Raw genomic sequence first — 27,000 nt, 5'->3', positions numbered from 1 at the left:
GCACATGGTTTTGTCCATCTAAGAAGGATTTTGTCAGAAAGAATGAACCAAAATAAGGCCCATACTGTAGCACCTAAAGTCCTGTTCCCATGTACTTTTAAGGGGATCAAATATATGAATGTTAATATGGCCATTAAATGTAACATAAAGTGTAGATATCAGTTTCCTAGAAACTAAATCAAAAAGCAATTTCTTGATTGGGGATATATACATATTTATAGAAAATGTCCCAAATTGTGTCTCAGTAGCATGTCTTAAGGTGGCCATACATCTACAGATTGATTGTCAGATCTGGCTGGTTGGAACAAAAACCAGCCAGATCAGACAATAAATCTGTAGATGTACTGTATGGCCAGCTTTAGTTGTAGAAATCTGAAGAATGTAGAATTAGAAACAGGGAAACAGGGAGAGCAAAGATTTGTCCTGGTGTAGTGCACCAAAAGAAGAAATTGTATACATAAAATTTAACCTTTATTGATTCATATTAAGAAGCAAGCGAAAAATTCTTAAAAAACACAAATAAACAGACACAAGACAAATAAAGTGTGTTAAAACTTAACACGTGCGGGCGTGTTGTGAGTGTTTTAAACCGTAAATGTCTTATATTGGGTAGGTCAGACTGGTTCCGTTATTACTCAATCTGGGAATTTATGGGATTCCCTAGAATCAGCACATTTTATTATATCGGCTACTTAGGCTCCTCAGTATCATGTGCTATTGTTAGGGTAGCGGTTGGCAATATTAAATACAGATTGTGTCCAATCTATCAATCCCCAAATTGGTTACCCTGCATAGGCTCTGTTTATACCATAAATGTCCTCAGGTCTAAGGATAGATTGCAAACAATTTGGTCTCACTCAATAAAAGTTGAGTATGGGATGTACAGTATATGTTTTTTTATTATATTGGTATATAGCTACACAAAGGAAAATAATTGCAGTATGAAATTCTGCACTAATCAAAAGCCAGATCGGCTGGTGCTGTGTGCCTTTGTACTAAGCAGAACACTAGGCAGCAGGCTGCGTGCACATTCTCAGGCTTCTCCTGAGTGCATAAATCACATACAACAGTAACAGTAATAGTAACAGGCTTCGTTTTGTGCTGGCAACAAGCCAGACTGTGACACAGGCAGAGCCCTGAGATGTTGTTACAATGTATAACTATGGCACTGATTGAATGCCAGAGCGGCTGATACTAAATGACTTATAACAAGCAGAGCACTTGGCAGCAAGCTGCGTGCGCGCTACAAAGTCTCCTGAGTGCAAACAGTACAAACACTATCACAGTATACGTTAGTGCTGGCATGAAGCCAGACTTAGATACTGAGCACGCAGAGCCCTGAGAAGGGCTAGCGCCGGAGCAGTTGTCACTGTGAAATTCAAGTATAGATATGGAACACACAGCTATTGCGCCCGCACGGCTAGTTGCAAAGCACGCGCTTTCACTTAGCCGCTTTATCAAGGCAAGCCATTCTGATGTGACTGGGAAGTTTAAATCAGTCTGCTTTTACGGGGGATGGCCAATCGGATCTATCCTACTGATAGTCCCTCCCCTTGTAAGTGTTGTGATTGGTAGGGTTTGCCCACCCCCCTCTTTGTTATAAGATTGACAGGTATGTTAATTTATGCCTCCTTCTGCCTCACGTATCTATCTGTCTCTTGTATTTTATTATAAGTTCGAAAGATTATAGTTAGATTATGGACAGATGCTAACGTGATTGCATGTGTATCCATTCATTTGGGAGGGTCACAATAACCTCTTCATAGAATTCATTGATATTTTGAACACCAATGACCTTAATCTAAGACTCACTTACGATATGAGCCAGAATAACATCACTTACCTTGACCTGAAACTCACGATTGAAAGGGATGGTTCGATATCTAGTGACATGTTCAGGAAGAAGACATCCACCAACTCCATCCTGCACAATGATAGCTCCCATTTCCCGGCAGTGACGAAGGGACTACCCAAGGGAGAGTTCCTCAGAACAAAGAGGAACTGCTCCAGGACAGAAACTTTTGATCTCAGGGCCGAGGAATTGGGACAAAGATTAGAATGCAGGGGGTACAGTAAGCGTCAAATCAAGAGTGCCAATAAAGAAGCGAGAAAACGCACCAGAGAAGAGCTCCTGGTTCCTAAGAAAAAGAACCTCAATGTGGCAGAATCCAATGATACTGTTAGGTTTATTGGCACTTACTGTCCCGAGTGGAAAGATATTCATGATATCCTCAACACACACATGAAGGTGTTAAAAACAGACAAAGACCTTAACAGCATCCTGCAAGATCGTATACAAATTAGTTGGAGATGGAGCAATAACCTAAGAGACATACTGGTTCCCAGTCATCTGGATAAAATCAATACCAAAACCCTGACTAGAAGAAAGGGATCCTACAAATGTGGTCACTGCAAGGCCTGCTCCGTCATGGTAACCACAAACGAATTCTGCGACAAATTCGGCAAAAAATGGACCATCAAGGACTATATTACCTGTGACACCGTGGGCGTAGTGTATGATTTGACATGTCCTTGCAGAAGAACATACATTGGCAAGACAAAAAGACCATTAAAACAGAGAATCTTGGAGCATTTGACAAGCATTCGGAATGCTGCAAGGGACAAACAAAATATGAAAATCTTGACACCCATTGCCAAACATTTTTTAAGATTCCACCAAGGCAATCCCAAGGGCTTACAAGCCTATGGAATGTTACATGTGAACATGGGTATCAGGAAAGGCAATCTGGACAAAATGCTACTGCAACAGGAAACCAAGTTTATATTTCTTCTGGATAGTATGACACCCAATGGATTGAATGAAGAAAATAGCTTTGCACCCTACTTATAAATCTGGGTAACCCACAGAGTCACAACTGACCCTCTCCTCATTTTTCATTCTTCTTTCTGGAATTAATATACTTCTCTCTCCTCTAATATTTTTCGCCTCATCCTTAATCTTTAATAAGATCAAAAACCTCACCCACGTAGCTATCAGTATAAGCATACACAATAACTTAGATAGAGCAGAACCAATGAAATATTTGGATCATGAATCATACCAAGATACACCACTCTTTCAGTGGTGATACAGAATTCATACATAGATACCAATACCCGAGGGTTCCTTTAATTTGGGATGCCAATGTAAGATTGATACTGGTCCGACATCAGCAGTACAGCGTACGCTATGGAATCATACTCTTATAATTCTACAATTCTTTATTTTTTATCATATGATTGCCAGTATGTTATTATTCTTTAACTTTATCAAGTCACCACCAACACAGGACTATGTCTGTCCTCGCATACCCTCAAGGGCACGAGCGGGATCTCTTATCCCGCTTATCACACTTATATATTTCACTCTAACTCTCACTCCTTTCCCCCTATGAGTGCACAATGATTTTACTCACGTTTTGGTATTTTGTGTTCATTTTCACATTTTCACACATTCCCCAGTTGTTACACATACAACATACTGTATGATGTACACCGTATTTATTATTATTACCTTTAGTCGTTTTTAATATTCTTCCGGTATCCGCATTTCAATCTTGGCACCATACACTTTAGTAGCACATATTTTAACCCTCTGATGACACGCGGATTTTTATCACGAGTCCACGACTCAATATATCAATAAACTGTCGACACTAATGTTGACATATGGTAGAAAAGATACATACACACTGTAGCAGCAATGTGTATACATATCATACTATCACTGAATTATGATACTAATGAACTGACTACATCAATGTCGACCATGTTATATTGGCATTCTTTTAAAAAAATTTTTTTAGCTCTCTACGTATATGGATCCACTACATAATATGGAACAGCTTGGAGCAGTAAATGTAGGATCATGACATTAATTGTCCACAAAGATCATAAAGATAATATGATTCAATTTATCACTGGAATGTCAACCACTATGCACTTCAACCTACAGTGGGAACGCACCGATAATAATAATATTAGGGACAGATTCTTACACTCCATGTGAAAACATGGAATATCCATTCCATGCACGCACGCAATCACGTTAGCATCTGTCCATAACCTAACTATAATCTTATGATCTCTAAACCATTCTAAATAAGGACCCTTTGGTAGTAAGGAAATGATATCAGAGCCTGTCCTAGATATTCCATTTTTCTGTGACAAGAGTATTTAATAAAATACAAGAGACAGATAGATACGTGAGGCAGAAGGAGGCATAAATTAACATACCTGTCAATCTTATGACTAGAGACCGGATTATATGCATTTGCATATTTGCATATGCATTTGCATATTTGTCAGATTTTCTGTAGTAATTGCATATTTCACCTAAATGTCCTGATTGTGCATATTTTGACAGGTTGCCGGTGGAACGCTGAGCGTCGGCTCCTTTCCCCTAGCATTTACCCTAGCTTCCTGCCCGTTTCTCTGCTATCTGTAAGCCGAGTCCTCTGATAGGCTGACAGAAGCGCCCATCAGAGGAAAGGATTGAGCGAGCGGCATGTCAGCGCGGCGGGGGGTGGGATGTGGGTGGAAGAGCTGATACGCTGCTAAACAGTGCAGTGTGTAAACTCTTCCAGCTACATCCCACACCCGCCGCGCTGACAGGCTGCCCGCCTCTGCTGACACGCGGGAAAGCATTGCGCGCCGTGCGGGTGCTGGCAGCTGGGTGCTGGAAGCCGGAGCCGTGTACACTAGTGTTCTCAGTGTTCTCAACCACACAAGAGTGAGAGTGGGCCAACGGTGAGTGTTTCTGGCACTTACAGTGCAGTAGAGTATTTGTGTCACTGCTGGGGGCATTATATAAATGTATCTGCTGGGGGCATTATATCAATTTATCTGCTGGGGCATTATATCCGTTTATCTGCTGGGGGCATTATATCAATTTATCTGCTGGGGGCATTATATCAATTTATCTGCTGGGGGCATTATATCAATTTATCTGCTGGGGGCATTATATCCATTTATCTGCTGGGGGCATTATATCCATTTATCTGCTGGGGGCATTATATCCATTTTACTGCTGGGGGCATTATATCCAATTTATCTGCTGGGGGAATTATATCAATTTATCTGCTGGGGGCATTATATCCATTTTACTGCTGGAGGCATTACATCAATTTATCTGCTGGGGGCATTATATCAATTTATCTGCTGGGGGCATTATATCCATTTTACTGCTGGGGGCATTATATTCATTTTACTGCTGGGGGCATTATATCAATTTATCTGCTGGGGGCATTACATCAATTTATCTGCTGGGGGCATTATATCCATTTTACTGCTTGGGGCATTATATCCATTTTACTGCTGGGGGCATTATATCCATTTTCTGCTGGGGGCATTATATCCATTTTACTGCTGGGGGCATTATATCCATTTTACTGCTGGGGGCATTATAAATATATATTTTACTGCTGGTCATATACTGCTTACTAATTGTATGCTGATTTAAATAAAAAACATAAATTACTATATATTTTGTATTTTTTATTTTGAAGATTTTGAAGATTTTCATGCATATTTTAAGTATTTTTCATGCATATTTGCATGCATATTTCGAGCTTTTTTTGTTGCATATAATCCTGTCTCTACTTATGACAAAGAGGGGGTGGGCAAACCCTACCAATCACAACACTTACAAGGGGAGGGACTATCAGTAGGATAGATCCGATTGGCCATCCCCCGTAAAAGCAGACTGATTTAAACTTCCCAGTCACATCAGAACGGCTTGCCTTGATAAAGCGGCTAAGCGAAAGTGCGTGCTTGGCAACTAGCCGTGCGGGCGCAATAGCAGTGTGTTCCGTATCTATACTTGAATTTCACAGTGACAACTGCTCCGGCGCTAGCCCTTCTCAGGGCTCTGCGTGCTCAGTATCTAAGGGGGTTATTCTGGTTGGTGCGGCCAAACGTGCGTACGTTCCATATCGCTCTCCGTACGCGTCCGTTGAGGTAAAGTCCACCCACAAAACAGCCGCATACGTACGGGCACAAACACCGACAAAGGGGAGTGGCGTACAATTGAGCGTACGCCAACGTACACGGACGGATCACCCCTTAGACTCCGACAACTGGCGTACAACAGAGCGTACAACAGAGCGTACGCCACCGTTTACGGACGTCTCTCGTCCGTCTTCCCACCGACTTCTTGCGGCTATCTGAGCGTACGCCAGCTTGCACGGAGGGGTCGCTATTGTTTTCAATGGAAAACTCAGCTTATGTCACCGCTCGTGAGAGTGAGCGTACGTCCATGCACGCTGGCATACCCTTCACATATATGGACCTGCAAATCTTGCCTTTCAACTATAATTAAGACAATTAATTATTATTCTAATTGTTATTCAATTATTGTTTTCTATTAACTCAATTGTCTACCTTAATAAAGACCCTAATAAAACAACATTTTAACCCTCATTACATGTATATTTATTATGTTCTAATGTTGCATTTTAATCACTATCTATGTGTCCCCACATTGCTGTTACTTTTAAATCAAATTATGTTGGTGTTTGTGTATATGTACTAAATTATGTCCATAATTAGTTTGATCTGATTTTTTAACATGTATACCTACCCTGATGTTATGTGTGATGTTTTAATCTAACAACATTAAACATTCATGCATTTTCACTATGTGTTATTTAACCCAAAAACACACACATTCACACATCAATCGTTACCCCTCACCTCTAATTACAAATATAACTTACATTACACATCTGTATGTACCTGCCCTTACAAACCCTCTCACATATTTATGATGAAAAACACAGGCAACTTCTAACTGAACATCAACTTTTTTTATTAATAATATAAAATTTAAATATTAAAAAAAATTAAACAAGGGCCTGCAGTTGGCCGAAAAGAATATGCAAGTACAGGATGGTCAGGAACATTTCTTGGAGTATATGGGCCACCTCCTCCTGGTGCTGTTCAGTGTCTGTAGTGAAGGGGAAAAAAAAAAAAAAATATATATATATATATATATATATATAACATACACAAATGTTTGTTGTATTTGTACATAATAAGAAGTTGTGAGTTAAGTGTGAAGGCCACATACATTTTTCAACTACATTGAAGATGGGTATGCTGTAAACATGGTCCTAAATACTATTCTGTTGACACACACATACTGTACATATTACATAACATTAAATAAATTACTCCTTCTTGGATGAATGTATGCTGTATCCCAATTGGTAGTTTTGTTTTGGTGAAATCACCTCTAACCTCACAATTAACCTGTGCTATTTAAGGGTTATGACATTGTTGCGGCTTAAGCACTCCTTACTTAGTAAAAGGTTGGCCATTGCTGTACAAATTATAGGCCTAAAGCTATGTTTGTAAAGCATGCATCCGCATGGCCTCACACACTATTAACAAAACAATCTATAAATTAATGTTGCACATCATGCTGGGAAGTGGAGTTACACAACACCTGGACCCACATAACTACAACACCACTAATGTCGGATATGTCATTGGATGTACTGTTATGTCAATTATTCAAGGGGTGAGGCATGGCCACACTAAAAAAAACCACCAAGGGGACCCTTGTTCCTGGAGAAGGACAGGCCACACCTCATGGTCGCCCTGCAGTGATATGTTGCAACTAATGTTGATGTTGGATACACATATGTGGTTGTTGTGCTTGTTTATGTGTAGAAATGTGTAGGTAAACATTAGCCACATTATTTACTTACGGCTAGTTGAGCCATCCTGCTCGCCGCTGGTTGGGTGTCCGGTGGTTGGGGGGGTCAGGAGCAAGGGGGATGGGATTGGACTTGGGATAGAGGTAGTGGGTTGGAGTGGGGATTGGAGAGGTTTGTGGGTGGGTGGTGGGGAGGTGTAGGGGGGATGGAAATGGGGTGGGGAGGGGGTGTGGGTGGGGGTAGGGGTGTGGGTGGGGGTAGGGGAGTGGCTGGTGGAAGGGGATGTTGAAATGGGGTGGGCACCAGCAGGTCCCAATGTCTCCTCCTCTTCCTCCTCCCGGGCTGCCTCCTCCCGGGCTGCCATGCGTGCCCTTGCGCGTGCTGAAATGTTCATGTTGATGGCATAGAAATCGAAGGTTGGGTTTCATAAAAATGGGGGATAGAAAAATTCACATTAGTCATGCTCATAACCTTACAAATTATCATTTCAGTTATATTTAATACATTTATCATGCTAACGAATTGATATGCTACACCCAAAAACAGAGGGACTACATATACCCCCATATACACCCCATATACACCCCCTATACACCCCCTATACACCCCCTTTACACCCCCTATATACCCCCTATACACCCCATATACACCCCATATACACCCACATACTCATGCACATATTTATAAAAACTACAGAAATCATTGCTAACAAACGCAGACATATTTGTAAATATATACTTACATCGACCAATATGGTGGCGAATTGAGCTTAGCATCACTGGCTGCCGCCGGCGCAGGTCAGACCAGCGCCGCTCCACTTGCCCCAGGCTTCTGCGGACGCCGGTCCGGGCGTAGATTAGCCGGCGGGCAGCATTATATGCCCGCCGCTTGTCCCTGTTGGACACATATGGGCCCCTGGGCCCCAGGCGCCGGTCCATGACCTCAACCAAGGCCACCAGCTCCTGGGTTGAAAAGTTTGTTAGCCCTAGTTGAAGACATATTGGCAATGGCGCAGTTATTAATTGCAGGTACATATATAACTTTTGGTGGTTGCGGATTGGTCTAAAAACTTGTTTGTTTAGTATTAACTTTATTAATCCTTCTTACATGAACAATATGTATGCGAATAGAAACTTACGCGGACCGTTCCGATATACACACACCATAACAAACAGTATGCTTTCAATTTATAGAGAAACGTACTGTATATACAGTGTGCTAAAAATAATACACGCAACCATCTACTAATACATACGCTGATAACAAGGCACATACAACATGCTTTCAATGTAGAGACGTACTGTATATACAGTGTGCGAAAAATAATACACGCAACCATCTACTAATACATACGCTGATAACAAGGCACATAAAACATGTTGGTGTATGACAAATTCATCCTCATAACATATGTAAGGAAAGCATTATAACGTTGTTATGTTTTTAAATGTGATTCAGAAAGCATACACGAACTCCAACAGATACCACCTGAAAACACTCATCATTGGAATGACAGGTGCACACATTTAACCATGTAGCACACAATGGTCAACAACCTGTGTATGTGCATGTACAGGTGAATGTTCAAGTGCGTTGAGACCTGCGTAATTTAAGCGGGAATTATCGGTGGGAAATATCGGCGTAAATTAGCTACTACATTGCGGGGAAAAATTTACGCCCCCTTGTTCATGGCGGGAGTTTAAAATATAAATATCCAGTCAGATGCAGGCCATAATTGCTGCAAACATGTCTAGCTCAGATGATTCCGCAGCTGAGGACGCTCTACAGAGAGCAAGAGCAGAATCCTTGCTTGAAAGGTTGAGGCAGAGGGAGCAGGAGAGGACAAGGAGGACCCAAGAGCAAGGGTGCCCCTCACTAACAGGCACTACTGCAACGCCACCAGCTACACAAGGGCCAAGCAACCAGCCAGAACAAGAGGTTGCATCTCTCCAAACAGGTGTGACCCAGCAGGTGCATGGTGAGAGAACTGGGGCCACCAGAAAACGAGCTGCAACATCTAGGGCGAGGACTGAGCAGGAAACCACCACCAAAAAGAAAAAACCCTGCATTTGTAGAGGCAGAATTGAGAATTTTAGTGCCCAGGGCACGAGAATGGATCGAATTGGCTACCAGGAAGCCGAGTGCCAGTGCAAAGAGAAACCTTTGGGAGAAGATCACAGAGGAAGTGAACCAGGTGTCACCAGTGGTCAGAGATTGGCTATCAGTGAAGAAAAGGCAAGTGTGTTTCTCCCCCTGATAATGTCATATGTGTGTGCATATGTTACATGTATGTTTTGAGAATAATATAAAGGTGTGTTTGTAGATAGTGCTACACTTCAATGTCACATGTGAACACAACCATGTCTAATAACCCACATTTATATATGAAACATGCACCATTGGTGTGATGTGAGGTTATGGGCACAGTTCTGCTCATGTGAAGTATGTGATGGGACAACAGAAAGTGTGTTGTTGAAAAAGAGTTGTTGTAACATGTTCCATATGATGCTACTGAAACAAGAATGTCCAAACTGTGCACATGTAGCTGGTGAGAAACTACACATCCCAGTATGCCTTCCCATAGTTAAATTACTCCATAATAACAACACTGTCAAGCTATGGTGGAATGTGTAGTTTCACACCAGGTGGAGGTGCATAATTTGGCCATGGATGATGTCATTTCTGCATAGTTATCTATGTATGTGCATTTAGTGGCCTAATGAATGAGATGAGACACTGAAATGCCTCATAATGGAGACATTAATGTGTGTGTGGGAAACATATGCCTAAAAAACATAAGATCACCCACACTAGGAAATGTAACGTAGTCATGATGTTCACTAGCACAGTGGTGCACATATCTCATGGTGATATTTGTATTTTTGAACTTGTAGGTGGTCAGACTTCAAAACTACACTGAAGAGGAAGATGACTAACCGGTACAACCACAGCATGTCCACCGGGAGGGGGCCTATGCCAGATAATTTGGAATATACCCCCCTGGAGCAGGACGCCTTGGATGTTATTGATGTGGCCGAGGTCATGGGATGCCAGGTGGATGGTGATGCTGGAGAGGATTGAGCAGCAAGGGGAGGAGGCTGCGGTCTGTCAGCAGCAGGTTGTGGAATTTCTGGCAGATTGGAAGGCCACAAAGAGGCAGCAGTGTGAGGCCTTCAACCGCATGAATGACACTCTGGCGGCTGGCATGCAAAGCATTGCCCAGCAAATCAGCCGCCAGAATGACATTCTGGTGGAGCTGCTCACCACCGCCAGGTCCCTAAGGGACAATCCCCCATCTGCTGGGCCACCCCAAGCTGCTCCCCAACCTTCCACCTCTGCTGACCCTCCTGTGTCCACTAGGGGAAGACGGCGCAAGCCATCAGAGCCAAAGGCCCCTGTCCCCAAGGCCCCATCTAAAAAGGGGAAAAAAGGGCCAAAATAATGACACCTGGTTCACTTCCTCTGTGGTTGGACCCCAAATGTTTAAATTGCACTGGACATCCACTTCCTGAGTTGGCCATCGATCCATTTTCGTGCCATGGGCAGTAAAGTTCTTATTTTGACCTCTAGAAATGCAGGATAAATTTTTGGTGGTGTGTATCATGCTTAGTATTCACCCTGGTTGTTGCAGTTCGTATTCTGGTGTCCACATTTCTTTCACCATTGCATTTGCAGGGTAACACATGTTTGGAGATATGCAACCTCTTGTTGTGGCTGATTGTTATTTTTGTGTATATTTTATATTTTATTTTTATTTATGACATTAAAGTGGGAAATAAGCTGTGATGCTGAACAGCAAATAAATTTATTTTCCCAATTACAACACAATTGTTGTATGTGTAATTTCTTGTGTGAAACAAATAATACATTTATGTGTACTTACTGACCAGGGTATTTTTGAGCATTTCTTGAAGTGTGGTAGAAGTTTCCCATGTGTAACCCTCTCCATGGCCATTCACATGTTCATATCCAACTTTACCTAGCTAATTAGTTTGTGTCAGCACATGTGCAGAGCAACTTAATAGGTGAGAAAGCAGTTTGTGTGCAGGTGAGGTAGCTCCTACATTAGTAGGTAAAAGCAGGTCCAGAACAATGATTTCCTCATGGAGTGGGTGAGGTAGACAAACAAGGGTCAAAAGGGACATTTGTGTAGGAATGCATATGTGTCCTCCCTAAAAAAACAGTCATGTCTTGGTACAGGTATGTTAAAGATGTGTGAATCGGCCAAACATGATAAAATTGCTTGTGAACAAACATGTTTAACTATTTAAATATATATGAGTTTACAGTGTCATAAGCAGATGTAGGAATCCTTTGTTAGAGAGATGTGATTGCAATAATGTGATTGGTGGCATCTTACATCCAGAGTGTAGTAAAATCCAATTCATAGCAGATCAGAAAGTGGTACAGTTCTGTATTTTGGGTACTATACAAAGATTGTGTGCAAAATAGTGGGCATGGGCTTAAAACATTGCTGAAACATCCTTTGTAGGTGTTAGATGTGGTTTATGTATTTGTATCATAAATACAAAACCTATGTTTGTATTAGAGTGAACACGTTGACACATGTCGACTTGTGTAGATTGAGTGTGCTACTGTGTAAAGTCTATGAAAACACGTAGTGAATGTGTATAAATGTTTAACAAATACCTACCTTAGCATATATAAGCAGGTCTTAAAAAGATTCTTACCTGCGCATTGGAGATGGTACGCATGCGCAGATCAATAAAAACCCCGGAACGTATGCGTACGGCCCAGCCGCACGAACCAGAATAAACCCCTAAGTCTGGCTTCATGCCAGCACTAACGTATACTGTGATAGTGTTTGTACTGTTTGCACTCAGGAGACTTTGTAGCATGCACGCAGCTTGCTGCCAAGTGATCTGCTTGTTAGAAGTCATTTAGTATCAGCCACTCTGGCATTCAATCAGTGCAATAGTTATACATTGTAACAACATCTCAGGGCTCTGCCTGTGTCACAGTCTGGCTTGTTGCCAGCACAAAACGAAGCCTGTTACTATTACTATTACTGTTGTATGTGATTTATGCACTCAGGAGAAGCCTGAGAATGTGCACGCAGCCTGCTGCCTAGTGCTCTGCTTGGTACAAAGGCACACAGTACCAGCCGCTCTGGCTTTTTATTAGTGCAGAATTTCATACTGCAATTATTTTCCTTTGTGTAACTATATACCAATATAATAAAAAACCATATACTGTAAATCCCATACTCAACTTTTATTGAGTGAGACCAAATTGTTTGCAATCTATCCTTAGACCTGAGGACATTTATGGTATAAACAGAGCCTATGCAGGGTAACCAATTTGGGGATTGATAGATTGGACACAATCTGTATTTAATATTGCCAACCGCTACCCTAACAATAGCACATGATACTGAGGAGCCTAAGTAGCCGATATAATAAAATGTGCTGATTCTAGGGAATCCCATAAATTCCCAGATTGAGTAATAACGAAGCCAGTCTGACCTACCTAATATAAGACATTTACGGTTTAAAACACTCACAACACGCCCACACATGTTAAGTTTTAACACACTTTATTTGTCTTGTGTCTATTTATTTGTGTTTTTTTAAGAATTTTTCACTTGATTCTTAATATGAATCAATAAAGGTTAAATTTTATGTATACAATTTCTTCTTTTGGTGCACCACACCAGGACAAATCTTTGCTCTCCCTGTTTCCCTGAATGAAATACATTTGTCAGTGGTAGCACACCCCTAAAAATACAATTTTCTGGTATAAGTCCGCATACCACTATATAAGGGGGCCTCTTTAATATGTACTCTTTACCACAATCCACAGTCTGTATAGAATTAGAAACACTGAAATTGATTTTCATTTGATTAAATGATTTAAAGGGTCCCTCACAATATAACTGTAATGTACTGCCTTCACCCATATATTAACCTGAGACAGGAAGAGTAATACCATAAATTACGAATTAAACCATATTGGCTAATCCTAATTACCCTGCCACTCAAATTTTTTTATAAATCAACCACCACACAACATTGGTCTGTCTAAGGAGAAGAGAAGGGTGAAAATGAACTACAAGATTATAGGAATTGCATAAAGGGGGGGGGGGGGGGGGGGGGAATGTTTATTCCATGTAGAATCAAATTTTGGAAAAGTAGCACCACTTCTATCCTGGAGCCAATTAGAGATATGTACCATATCTTAGATCTAATTAGATCATCTTAGATCTAATAAGTGGTGCAAGTAAGGGGGTATGGAGTGGTATGGCATTACTTTAAAAAATATCCCCTACTGCATGCTGCCACATTTTTAGCCCACCTCTCCGACGCCCACCACTGCTGAGAGGAGAGCGGAGTGTAATGCCACAGGCTTCCCCCACCCCTCTGGCGGCTCTTGGCTATTTCAACTGTGGCACGGCTCCTGAGCCAATCAGAGCTTGCGTAACAACAGCTAATTATCCCTTAATTCCATTAGTACTTAAGGATGAATCCCATCTGGGCCTGGCGATTTGTTTGTTTTGATTTTGCTAAGCCGCAGTTTTATCTCATCTGTTGTGAAAGGAATATTAAGATATTAAGATTTGGCTTGGCCATCCCATTTGTGGTACCTGTATGCTCCACTGTCTGCTCTTCTCTAGTAAACACTGATGAGAAAAACTAATTTAACAGTTCTGCTTTTCCTTTATCCTCTGTAATGCTTTTACCATTGTTATTGGTTAATGGGTCTTAGTTTTCTTTAATTAGTCGCTTACTGTTGATGTATTTAAAAAGTTTTTGGTTTTGCTCTTAGTGGCTATACGCACTTTATTCTCCCTTTTAACTATTTTGATTACCCTTTTACAATTTTTATTTAATTCTTTGTACTTACTGAATGCCTCCTCATTATCCTTGTAAAGTTTAAATACTCGTGTCTTATTTGTTAATTGCTGTACTTAAATTCAATAAGAAAAAGCCATCATGGTTGGACAAAAAGTCTAACCATGATGGCTTTTTCTTATTGAATTTACCCTTATTGCATTTTGGGATGTATTTAATAGTTAATGATTCAAGTAAAATTTTCAGTGTTTCCCACATTTACCCTGCATTTTCCCCCTCAAATAACTCTTTCCACTCAATTTCCTTTAAAGAGTCCCTAAATAATTCAAAGTTAGGTTTCATAAAAATTGATATTTTTTCCGGTCCTGTATGTTGTAGTTTACAGAAGTTGATTTCCAGTGACACTTTGTTGTGGTCACTGTTCCCTAGATGATCTATTACTTTGGTATTTGAAACTAAATCTACGTTGTTAGTTAATACTAAATACATTAATGCCCCGTTACGTGTCAGTGTTTCAACCGATTGTGTAATAAACTGATCCTTTATTATGTTTAGGAACCCACTGTTTTTTTGCTGACTTACAGTACCTGTCTCATTTGTCCAGTCAATGTCTGGAAAGTTAAAATCGCCCATAATTAATACCTTCCCCTGTTGTGATGATTTTTTGATTTGGTTTAAAAGTAGAGACTCATCCCTTTCATTAATGTTCTGTGGTCTGTAGCATACCCCTAATAAAATATTATTATTAGTTTTTTTGTTATTTTCAGTTATCTCTGCCCACACTGCCTCCTTATTATCTTCATCTATCCCCAAGCTCATTTCCTTTTCACATGGTTTTAAGTTATTTATAACATACTGTAAAGGCACACACCCTCGCCCCTTTTGTTTTCCCTGTCTTTTCTGAAAAGGGTATATCCCTCCATTTTATTCGCTGGGCACTCGCACACAACAGTGCGGGCGGGGGTGTGGGGTGGCAGACTGGGGGATTCGCCAAAGGGACCGCCCAGCGTTTCATGGGTGTTCCCATAAAAATGCTGGGCATTCTCATGGTAATCACCTAGTGATGTGGGTGCGGATGTCAGTTGCCCAGGGCGCCTGCAGATCAGAGACAGATCTGATCTGCAAGCGCAGGAGAAATCATTCGATGGTCACCAATCATTATGCAAATCATCCATTCGCAGCCATGTGCAGGATCACGGTGTGCGAGGTGGGCGGCGTCTGGTGGACTCGCAAGGCTGCAAAATTGTCCTTGCGTGTCAACCAGAATATGTGTGTAAGCAGCACTAAAATGCCATGAGGTGTATGCAAAATAGACAATTATACCACTGCATGTATAGTGTTACTTGAAATGTAAAAGACTGAATGTAAAATAGCCGCAGATAGCAAATCTAATCCCAAAAAATTCTAGTTATATAAATGGGAAATGGTTAAGGAAGGAAAATATTGGCCCACTAAAAAATAAGCAAGGTACCCTGGTAAAAGAAGGAAAACAGAAAGCAGCATTATTTAATGAATATTTTGCTTCAGTATTTACAAGGGAAGAATCTTCAGGCGATCTTCCACAGACTAAAAGCTTGGCTCTTGATTGCTCCAAAACTGTATGTTTGAGTGAGGATATAATCAAAAATAGATTTACAGAACCTAAATAGTAAAAAATCTCCTGGCCCGGATAAAATACACTCTGGGTAGCAAAACTAACCCTGAAAATTATAGACCAGTCAGCCTTACATTCATTGTGTGGACAATATTAGAAGGAATAAGAGATAGTATCCAAAATTTCTTATAACAACAGGAGAAAGTGATAAGTAAGGCTTAACATGGGTATGTCAAAAATAGATCATGTCAGACTAATTTAATTAGCTTCGATGAGGAAGTCAGTAGGGGGCAGAACTTAGGGAAATCTGTTGATGTAATACTGATTGATTTCGCTAAAGCTTTTGATACAGTGCCTCATAAAAGGTTATTAATGACACTATTTAATTTAGGGTTAGGAAATAAAATTTGTACTTGGATTAAAAATGGTTTGCACAATCAGGGACAAAGAGTGGTGGTAAATGGCATACATTCCAGCTGGGGTAAGGTCCCGCAAGCTGGAGTCCCGCAAGATTCAATATAGGGACCCACCTTGTTTAATATATTCATTAATGATATTGGAAGTGATATAGTGAGTAAAATTGTAATTTGTGGATGACACGAAATTGAGTAAAGGAAATTAACTCAGGAGAGGATGTGGAAACACTACAAAGTGACTTAAATAAACTAGAAAGGTGGGCGGAAAGGTGTAAAATGCAGTTTAACGTTGATAAATGTAAAGTAATTCATTATGGGAACAAAAATGAGCAAGCTACTTATAGGCGAAATGGAGTTATTATAGGGAATTCTGCTGTAGAGAAGGACTTGGGGGTCAGCAGCAAAAGCAAACAGGACACTGGCATGCATTAAAAGGGGAATGGATTCAAGTGATACCAATCTTTACAAGACCACACTTGGAATATTGTGTTCAGTTCTGGGCACCACACCTTAAAAAGGTCATAAATTAATTGGTACAGAGAAGGGCGACTTAGCTAGTAAAAGGTCTTGAATAACTAGAATACAAAGGCATGTACTGAGGCTTGAGGAAAATAAATTCCAAACTGAATTAAGAAGAGGATTCTTCACCATTAGAGCAGTAAAATTCTGGAACTCACTGCCGGTGGAGGTGGTTACAGAAACTACTGTTAATGAATTTAAATCAAAACTGGATGCATTTTTGACCACTAGGGGAAACCTATATATATGACTTAGTCAAGTCAGTAGTTACAAGCTAGATAGGTTGAACTCGATGGACTAACGTCTTTTTACAGCCTTAATTACTATGTTACTATGTATTACAGTGTGTGGTATAATGTGTAATGAGCATTACAGTGAGTGGCATAATGTGGTCACACCTCTACTGCCATGTAGCCACTCCCCTAGTTTCTTGTGACCATACCCCTCACACCACATGGTCATGCCAAATTTTCTGTGGTGTGCACTATCAACACCGCTAACTAAAAATCTCTACTTGCACCACTGGCTTTTAGTGCTATACTCTGTGTTACACCTCCCCATATAAAAGAGAATATAATACTAACTATAGCCGAAAATACTTTTTGGGAATAAACACAGATGAATGTTGAAGTAAATATATTTAGTCTGAATAGACATTTTAACTTAACAATGTGGCCTGTAACCGTAAGTACAATTTTCTTCCATAGATATTCATTCTGCTACAAAATTGCAAGTATCAGGAGTAATACAAACTCCCAGATAATTAAATCTTAGAGTTTACTGTAAAGGACATTGAGGATAAATGGTAACAGGGAAACCACCAGAAACCGGTAAGATATTGCCTTTAGGACCTTATTCAGGTCCATTCACCCCCATGTTTGAGATCTGTGCATGTGCAGACTCCGGGTGCGAACAAGCTTGGCAAACTGCAAGTTCGCTGTCCCATTCGCACCCACCAGTGCAGGTGGGTGTGTGTTTGTGTGTGTGTGTGGGGGTGCAGCGGGTGGATGCTCCCATGGGAATGCCCAGCATTTCATGGGTGTTCCCATGAAAATGCTGGGTGTTCCCATTGAAATGAGGCAGTGATGGGGCTGCCGGGGATGTCAGCTGCCCGCCCTGTCCTTGTACAGGGTGCATGCAAAGCTAAGACACCTGAGAGTGTCTTAGTTTTGTGTGCTTGTTCCACATCAGTCGATGGTCTGCAACCATTGGATGAAGTCCTCACCTCCTAGGCTGCGAATGTATGTTTATGCAAAATATCCATTTGCAGTTGTGCGGGTGAATTCGGTGTGCAAGGGGGGGCGGGCACATGGACGAGCAGCGGGCGGCGGTAAAATCACACAAAGTGCTGCGAACCTCTCAGCACTGCATGTGAACCAGAATAACCTCATTATTCCAATTTATACAGAGGCCTGAATAAACTCCAAATGTATAAATTATTTGTGACAGAGGGTAGTGAGCTCATTTCATCCTGAAGGAACAAAAGCACGAAGTCAGCATTACCATTTTTACAGCTTTTAACATGTGTAAATGGCTAGCTAAAGATTCAATTGCAAAGGCAAATAAAGCTGGAGAAAAAGGGCACCCCTGACGTGTACCTCATCCCAGAGGAAAAGTCTGGTTATGTGGCCATCAACAAAACCGCACTGATTCTGTTATGTCAAATTAAGAATTCGGCCCTCTATGATTGTTAAAATATGCAGTTACAGCGAGCGCTGTGTGAATCAAGGCAGGTACACATAACTAGACATGTTAAAACACTTCATGGCCAGGTGTATATTGTTTGCATGTAATAAAATACTGCCTTTATTATTTGTAACTACTGTTTGAACAGAAAGGAATACTATCAAGTGTACATCGAGCCATGTTGTCATGCCTGAGATTTGAGGCTGACCTTGGGAAGCCTCAGGTGTAAGGTCAGGAGTGTATATAAACCTAGGGGACTGTATAGGGTTCATAGACATGCACGGCCAATACTACTGAGCCCAAAGGGGTGACCAGGACAACCAGGTAGGTAAAGGAAGTCTTTTATTTAAGTACTCAAAGATGTTAAGAGTGGCAGATGGTATTGAATTCAGTAATAAACATCCATATGGAAATGCACAATGAAGGACAGTCTCTCAAACAATAGCTAGCAGTTGTGGCAGATGCACGATAGATAACAGACAAGAGATGCAGCAATAGATGACTTGGTATGCAGAGAGAGCACTGTGCAGGATGGTTGACGATAATGGATGATGAGTAGAACAATCGATGTTGAGATGAACAATCAATGAATAGTATGAGCAATCGATGTAAAGATGAACAACTAATGGTGAGAATGCAGAATTGATTATGAGACAAACAATCGATGATTAAAGGTTAGTACAGATGGAGCCACGCTCACCCATTGGGCAAGTGTGCCTAGGTGACGGTTTTGGCACGCCACTTTTGTAGCGTGAGAAAGGAGGCCTGCCATACAATATGCATGCAATACATAATGCCACCGCTTGGTGGATAATATTGCACTAATCCAGCGGCGGATTGATATACAGTATAGTACACATGTATAGCCATGTCATTTGCCAAGAATGGGAAGCGCTTGCTTGTGAGACGCTTGTGCATTTCATTCTAGGTGAATAGTGCTGCAGCTCCATCTGTACAGTACAGTACAATACAATACAAGCTTTGGCAAATGGGCAGTGTAATGTTCAGTGGACAGGTGGCGCATCCCCATGGCTAATAGTTTAATAAACATAGCGTTCTGCAGTTTCCGTAGCCAATGCAGCATACAGTAAGCATAATTGATGGAATGGGATCACTCTTTACATAGACTCAATAGTACAGGGTGGGTAAGTATGCTGCTCTTCATGCTTGGACATCTTGCTTGGAGGTACTAAATAAGAAGTCGATTCTAATTGGTTTGATATATAGCAACATCCCATGTAAAATAGAACTCGCATTTTAGTAAATTTCCCCTCAAACTGTCAGCAGCCATACATACCTCTCACAAAGGTCCATACTAAGGCCTTTATTCAGATCTGATCGCAGTACAAATTTGTTTGGGAAATGGGAAAAACCATGTGCACTGAAGTTGCGGCAGATGTAACATGTGCAGAGAGAGTTAGATTTGTGTGAGTTATTTTGTTTCAGTGCAGGGTTATTATTATTAAAGGATCTAACTGTTTTGGATGGTACACACAGGTCCTTGCAGACAGAGCCGGCCTTAGGCATAGGCAAACTAGGCAATTGCCTAGGGCATTTGGAATGCCTAGGGGCATCAGCAGTTTCTGCTGATAAAAATGATATGCTGCATGCCTATATTCTGTGTGTGAGTGAGGCTGTATCTGCATATGAAATAGTGTATTCATGGAAATCACTGTAACATAGCATTACGTATGCAGGTACAGCCACAGTCGCACACAGAATATAGGCATGCCACATATCCTTGTAATCATTGGAAGCTCCTTGTGTGTGCTGGTCATAACAATGTAAATAAGATGAATTTTCAGCAATAAAGACACCCAACGTTAGCAGAACTGGCCAGGAGCTGCATGGCCTATTGAGGCAAGATGTATGAGGAAACATCTGTATCCAAGCAGAGGCAGAGGTCACAGTGTTAGCGGCTGTGCGAGTGCTGTCTGCGGGTGCGTTGGTTGTGCAATAGTGTTCGGCATATGTGTCAGGGGCATTATGTGTGTCATGTATAAACGCATTATTAATGTGCGACATGTGTAACAGGCATTGTGTGTCATGTGTATAAGGGCATTAATAATGTGCAACATATGTGTAAGGGGCATTATATGTGTCATTATGTGTATGAAGGGCATTAATAAAGGTTGGCAAAATGTTTAAGGAGCATTATGGTTAAAAGGACATTAATAATGTGTGTCATGTGTCATGTGTAAGGGGCATTACTGTGTGGTATTAGGGGTGCTGAGAGAAAGGGGTAGGGGGTACAAATTACCCAGGCCAAAGTCTGATGGAAGGACCCAGTGGGGGCCCCCGGTCCCCTCCCCTTAAGTAACAGCAGCAGCTGCAGCAGCACTTCTCCTCTGCCCATCACAAACTGCTTTGTGCTGGGTTGCAGTGTGGCCATGGAGGTGCTTAAAATACAATATTTTCTCAGGATTTTTTTCTAAGGGTATAATGTGAATAATGTGAGGAGTAATGTACATAAGGTAAAGTGGTACTACTGTGTGATGTAACATGAATAAGGGACACCATCGCATGATATAAAGTGAATATAGTTGCACTACTGTGTGGCATAATTTGAATTGGGGGTACTATTGTGTGGCCATGCCCCTTCCCACAAGAACACACCCCTGTTTGGGCTGCACACCAAATGTGTGCACTGTTTCTATTTAAAATATTGCGGGAAGGGGCACCAAAATGATGACTGCTATGATGAGGATTGATGGTGCTGGGAAAGGGGAGCAGGGTCAGAGGCGGAACTAGTGGCGGTGCTAGGGGGCACCAGCCAAAATCTTGCCTAGGGCGTCATTTAGGCTAGGGCTGGCTCTGCTTGCAGAAACTGACGTAGGATGTCACCACATCTTCTAGTTCTTTCAGGTCAGTTGCAGAGGCTTCAAAAACACTCCAGTCCTTGCAATCAAAGAATATCTTTACACATGTTAGATTTGCCTCACTTGCAGTGCGGCAAACATGGTCTTGCCCAGTGGCATAACAATAGCTCCACAGACCCCGCAGTCGCGCGGGGGGGGGGGGGGGCGCTGTGTAAGTGTGGGGCGCCAGGGGTTTGCAGGGCTATTGTAATGCAAAACAAACACCCCCTCCCCCTGCCGCCACCACCACCACCGCCCATGCCCCTGTGCCTTACTTTCCGCTGTCCTTCAGTTCCAGGGACCAGCAGCCGGCTCCCCTCCTGGCTTCTGCTGAAATGAACCATCATAAAATGTCGGCCCCCATAGAGCAAACAGGTGTTTGTTATCTTTACTGGGGGGGTGCGGTTTTGATAGTTACGCCACTCTACAGAGAGTTATTCTCAACCTAGTCAGCTATATAGACATATGGGTATGGGCAGGGCTATTTTTCAGCAGGCTCCAGCAGGAACTGAGGCCCTTATTCTAGTTCACTCTTTCTGACAAAATATTTCTTAGATGTACAAAACCATGTGCACTGCAGGTAAAGCAGGTGTAAAACCCCACCCAAATCTAATTATCTCTGCACAAGTAACACCTGCCTCACCTGCAGTGCACATGGTTTTGTCCATCTAAGAAATATTTTATCAGAAAGAGTGAACTAGAATAAGGGCCTCAGTTCCTGCTGGAGCCTGCTGAAACATAGCCCTGGGTATGGGTCATAGGGTCGACAATGACATACCGTACAAAAGGCTTAGGTCAACACATGAAATAGGTTGACAGGGTTGGAAGGTTGACAAAAGCATTAGGCATTGGCATTCAAAAGGTCGACATGAGTTTTTTCCCTTTTTTGTGCCACGTCCCCTCAAATGGCTCACTGCTCTTGCCATGCTTCGTGCATGGTGCAAGCAAAATGAGCTCATATACCCTGTATCCTTAAAGTTAGATACAGGTGCTCTGTATCTGTTAGAATTTTTCATATACAGTATATTTTAAAATACACACGCACAGTGAGTGTTTAAAATATCATGACTATGCACAGTGCTGAAGTTTTTTTCTGGTGTAAAATATCATTGTACGTATAACATATACTGTAGAACTCCCTAGCTTAGACCATAGCTTACCTTAATCGTACATATAACATATAGAACTCCCCAGCATATACCATAACTTACCTTAATTGCAACATGAGCCATAAGCAATGCAAAGTTGGTTAAGTGATTACAAGAACATTTTGTATGTGTTTTGTTTGTTGTCATTAGCCTACAGCCTTGCGTTGACCAATGACCTGATAAGTTGGTTTTTGAATAACTCCAGAAAGAACAGTTAGGATTGAAATAGTCTTCAGACTGCTGTAAAAAAAAAAAAAAATATATATATATATATAAATATTTATCTTTTAATTGTAAGAATATCTGTGGTTTGAATTTTATGAATAATAATAGTAATAATAATATTAATAAATAAATAAATAAATAGATTCTATGTTATGAGTTAAAATTTAGCAATTCTTATCAAAATCCCCACTTTCAGCAAATCAATAGTAGGTCCAAAAAGGAATAAAAACTAAAACCAAAATATACTGTAGATTGCACTTGAAAAACGAAAACCTTTTTAAATACTGTAACTACATTTCTTATTTCTTTTCATAATAATGAATAGACCGTAAAATGGCTTCTCTTCTCATTTAAAACATTTTATCAAGACACACATACCGTATAGACAAAACATGTATTGATATCTAAAATGAATAAAGTTACTTTCTGTTATTGCTATAAAAATTCTCAAAAATGTACATTAAGTATTTATAATTGTTAAGCACTTTTCAGATTGCCAGGATATTAAGGTCTGCATTGGTATGCAAAATACAATACATAGTAGTAAATCTAATAGTAATTATTTTCTGCAACCCACTTTTAAATATAACTGGTACATTGCTTCCAAAAGTATATTGTGTGTGCTGTGCATAGCCTAATAAGTAGATAAGTAATCCTCTATATGTAGCTATAGATGTGCATACACATCGCAGAATACCAGGGTATGAGTTGTGTGTGGGGTTGTTGGGTGTGATGCGAAGTCATGTGACCACAATACAGGTTCTATGGGTATTACACCCGAACCTTATTTCCCAATTTTTTTCTAATATTTCCTTTAATATTAAGTATTTTGAACATACATCACTTTAGTCAAGTAGGCGCAGGGGCGGATTGGGATGGAAAACCAGCCCGGGAAATTTCAGGAAGCAGCCCTAATGGGGGCAGAGTCTGTGGATGGGGCGGGGTTTGTAGAGTAAGCAGAATTGTTAACTGGAAAATGAATAATTAACGATAATGAGCATAAACTACACAGGTTTTTTTTAAACAATTTCACACACAAAAACAGTGTGTTCTATGTACAGGGCTTACAACATTTGTCCCATGGTGCAAAACCACATTCATAATACTTTCCTTTTTTTTTTTGCAAATAAATTTACATCAACAATATAAATATGGGAATAGTTTAAGCTCCATACACACTAGGCTATATAGTAAAATATATCACTAAAAAAGGGCCCTTCTGAGTGATTTGTTTTACTATATCGCCTAGTGTAGACACTGGGGGTGACATTCTATGGGATGAGATAATCTGACTTTGGCGAATTTTATCGCAAAAACGGCCGTTTTCGCACTTTTTCCCGAATTCGCATATTTAATGAGATGCGAAAATCGGCAAAAAGTGCGGTTTTGCCGCGAAATCGCACTTTTTAGAAGTGCGATTTTTAGTTTTCGCCAGAACTCGCATCCAGATGTTTTCACATTGAAAAGTATACAATTCGCATATTTAATGAGATGCGAATTTGAAAAATGTGTCTAAAAATCTCAAAAAAATCAGACCAGGTTCTGATATGCGATTTGGCCAGAACCCTGCACAGATCATAGAGATCTGTGCATGGCCCTGTGTTAAAAAATGTGGAAAAGTGTTTTTTGACAAAAAAAATTGCGTGGGGTCCCCCCTCCTGAGCATAACCAGCCCCGGGCTCATTGAGCCGGGGCTGGTTCCAAAAATACGGGGGACAAAAAGCATAGGGGTCCTCCGTATTTCTGAAACCAGCCCCGGACTCTTGGACCGGTCCTGGTTCCAAAAATACGGGGGACAAAAAGCATAGGGGTCCCCCGTATTTCTGAAACCAGCCCCGGACTCTTGGACCGGTCCTGGTTCCAAAAATACGGGGGACAAAAAATCTGGGGGTCCCCCGTATTTTTGGAACCAGGACCGGTCCAAGAGTCCGGGGCTGGTTTCAGAAATACGGGGGACCCCTATGCTTTTTGTCCTCCGTATTTTTGGAACCAGCCCTGGCTCAATGAGCCCGGGGCTGGTTATGCTCAGGAGGGGGGACCCCACGCCATTTTTTATTTTTTTTTTGATGAACAAAAAATCGCACATTTCCTTAAATTCGCACATTTTCATGCCTAAAATTCGCACATTTTCATGCCTAAAATTCGCACATTATCGCACCTAATCGCACTTTTCATTCCAGAATTCGCACCTCATTAAATATGCGAATTCGCGGCAAAAATGCGATATTAAAAAAGTGCGATAATGGGCGATTTTGAAAGTGCGAAAAATTCTCATCCCATAGAATGTCACCCTGGTTATCGTTAACAATGCATGCTCCTATGCATTGATAATGATCCCTTCCCTCGTCCTGCATGTTGTCGCTCCCAATAATGGTGTCGGCAGGGATCGGCAAGTGTGTTTGGAGATTTACACTATATTTTTGCTGGTGCAGTGGATTGTTTTAAACTAAAACAAGAGTTACAGCAACTCTAAAAAATGGGAATATTTTGAATATGAATGGATAATTAAAATAGAGAAAATGCAGGACAGATAGCTAGTGTACACACACACACACACACACACACACACACACACTTTATAAAATAAAGCATACACTGAAGGTATACATGAGCAATTGCTACAGAAGACATGGGATTCAAACAGTTAACTCACCACTTGTGTGGGGCAGCCCTGAACACAGGAGAGCTCTGTGCAGCAGCAGCCTGTAATAGGGGAAGGGGTCAGACACTCGTGCTTTTAGTTCATGATTTATGGGGGATAGATAAGTCATAAAGTCATGCAGAACATACAGGGGGAGTTTCAGGATGCCCCTGCTTGTGTATCCTAGCAGTGGGGGACAAAGCAGTGCATGCTGCCCTCATCCCTCTGTATGCTCAGAGCCTCTGACAAGCGGCAGCAGCAGCATCACCAGCGTCATGTCCTGCTGTGAGATGCTGACAGGAGAAAGAGCAGTGCAGGACAGGAGCTGCTTCTACAAGCTCTCAGCACCCGCAGCAGTGCTAGAATACACCAGGCAGATTATAGCTTTCGGGTTGGTGGAAGGCAAAAGCACTGCAGGCGGCCATATTCACTTCTAGCCGGCCCAACAGAGGGTGGAATGGGTCCGGACCACCGGGATTTTTCCTAGGATCCCGGTGGCCCAATCCGCCCCTGAGTAGGCATATATGTTTGCCTTAAATAAACATTTTTCAGACTCATTTTAACAAACGGTTTCTTCTATACATACCATCTCTGTACAGCTGTTATCTGTCATGCAATCAACATGTGAGGTATTTAAACCAAATAAATCCTCATTCTAAGGAATATAGCCAGAATTAAGCACTTCATTCCCTCAGAAGATCTGCCTAAACTCATTCATGTGTGGCACCCTGCAGTGGGACGGGTAGCATTCATCCCACCGGCGAGAGGGGGTTAATTTCCTTCCCCATCTTCGTGGGCGCCAAGAGACAGGACTTTGGGGGATGGACAGGAGGAGAGAGACGTCACATGTGACAAGGCGAGAGGGCTGCCCGGCATCAAGGGGGCAGCCGGTGTGGAACCCCGTGTGTGTGCGACGGGGGAGTATATGGATCCGACACGAGAGCCCCAGGGTGTGGAGCCGAGTACCGATTCCGGTACCCGGCAGCGAAGGAGCAGCTGCTGGGAGAAGTCCCCAGCACCCGGTCACGCAGGGGAGAAGGAAGAGAGTGGTACCAGGCGCGTGTTTGACGACGTGGAGGCTGAGAGTGACGGGCAGTGGTCGAGCATCGCAGAGTACCGGTGGGTAAAGGAACAAAGCTGCAGACCAGAGAGAGTCGGCACCCAGCCGTGCAGCAGCTGCTGGGAGGAGAGACCAGCACGGGCAGGAGAGCCAAGTTGGAGCCACTGCAGCGGAGTGATCGCGGCCACGAGGTGGTAAGTACAGAGACCCCCCAAGCGCCCAGCAGAGACCCCAGTACCCACTTGACACCACTATGCCACTACCCATCCACTCGCAGTGGCCCTTGGCTAATCAGCCACACATACCACCCAGTACTGATCCACCAGACTCCCCCCAGGAAAGGAAGGCAGATAACTAGAGATCCCTGTGTCCCCATCCCC

The 27,000-nt window shown here is 41.8% G+C and overlaps 1 protein-coding gene across 20 annotated transcripts in view; it reads right to left on the bottom strand.

Moving 5' to 3' along the window:
* The window catches only part of ADGRL3 (adhesion G protein-coupled receptor L3), a 1,133,398-nt gene that overhangs the window by 378,257 nt on the left and 728,141 nt on the right, over positions 1-27,000 (bottom strand). For 17 of the 20 annotated variants that reach the window (XM_083179295.1, XM_083179293.1, XM_083179302.1 and 14 more), the window contains one exon: positions 22,758-22,934. In XM_083179295.1, the coding sequence (XP_083035421.1) occupies positions 22,758-22,934 (177 nt within the window). The remainder of the gene's footprint in view (positions 1-22,757; positions 22,935-27,000) is intronic. The other 3 variants (XM_083179292.1, XM_083179298.1, XM_083179312.1) reach the window with 1 other exon arrangement.

Source organism: Crinia signifera, chromosome 1 (genome assembly GCF_055691185.1).
Source record: "Crinia signifera chromosome 1, ASM5569118v1, whole genome shotgun sequence".
Taxonomy (NCBI): Eukaryota; Metazoa; Chordata; class Amphibia; order Anura; family Myobatrachidae; genus Crinia; species Crinia signifera.
Note: the sequence above shows the minus strand (reverse complement) of the source record. Positions and strands in the feature narration are given on the sequence as shown.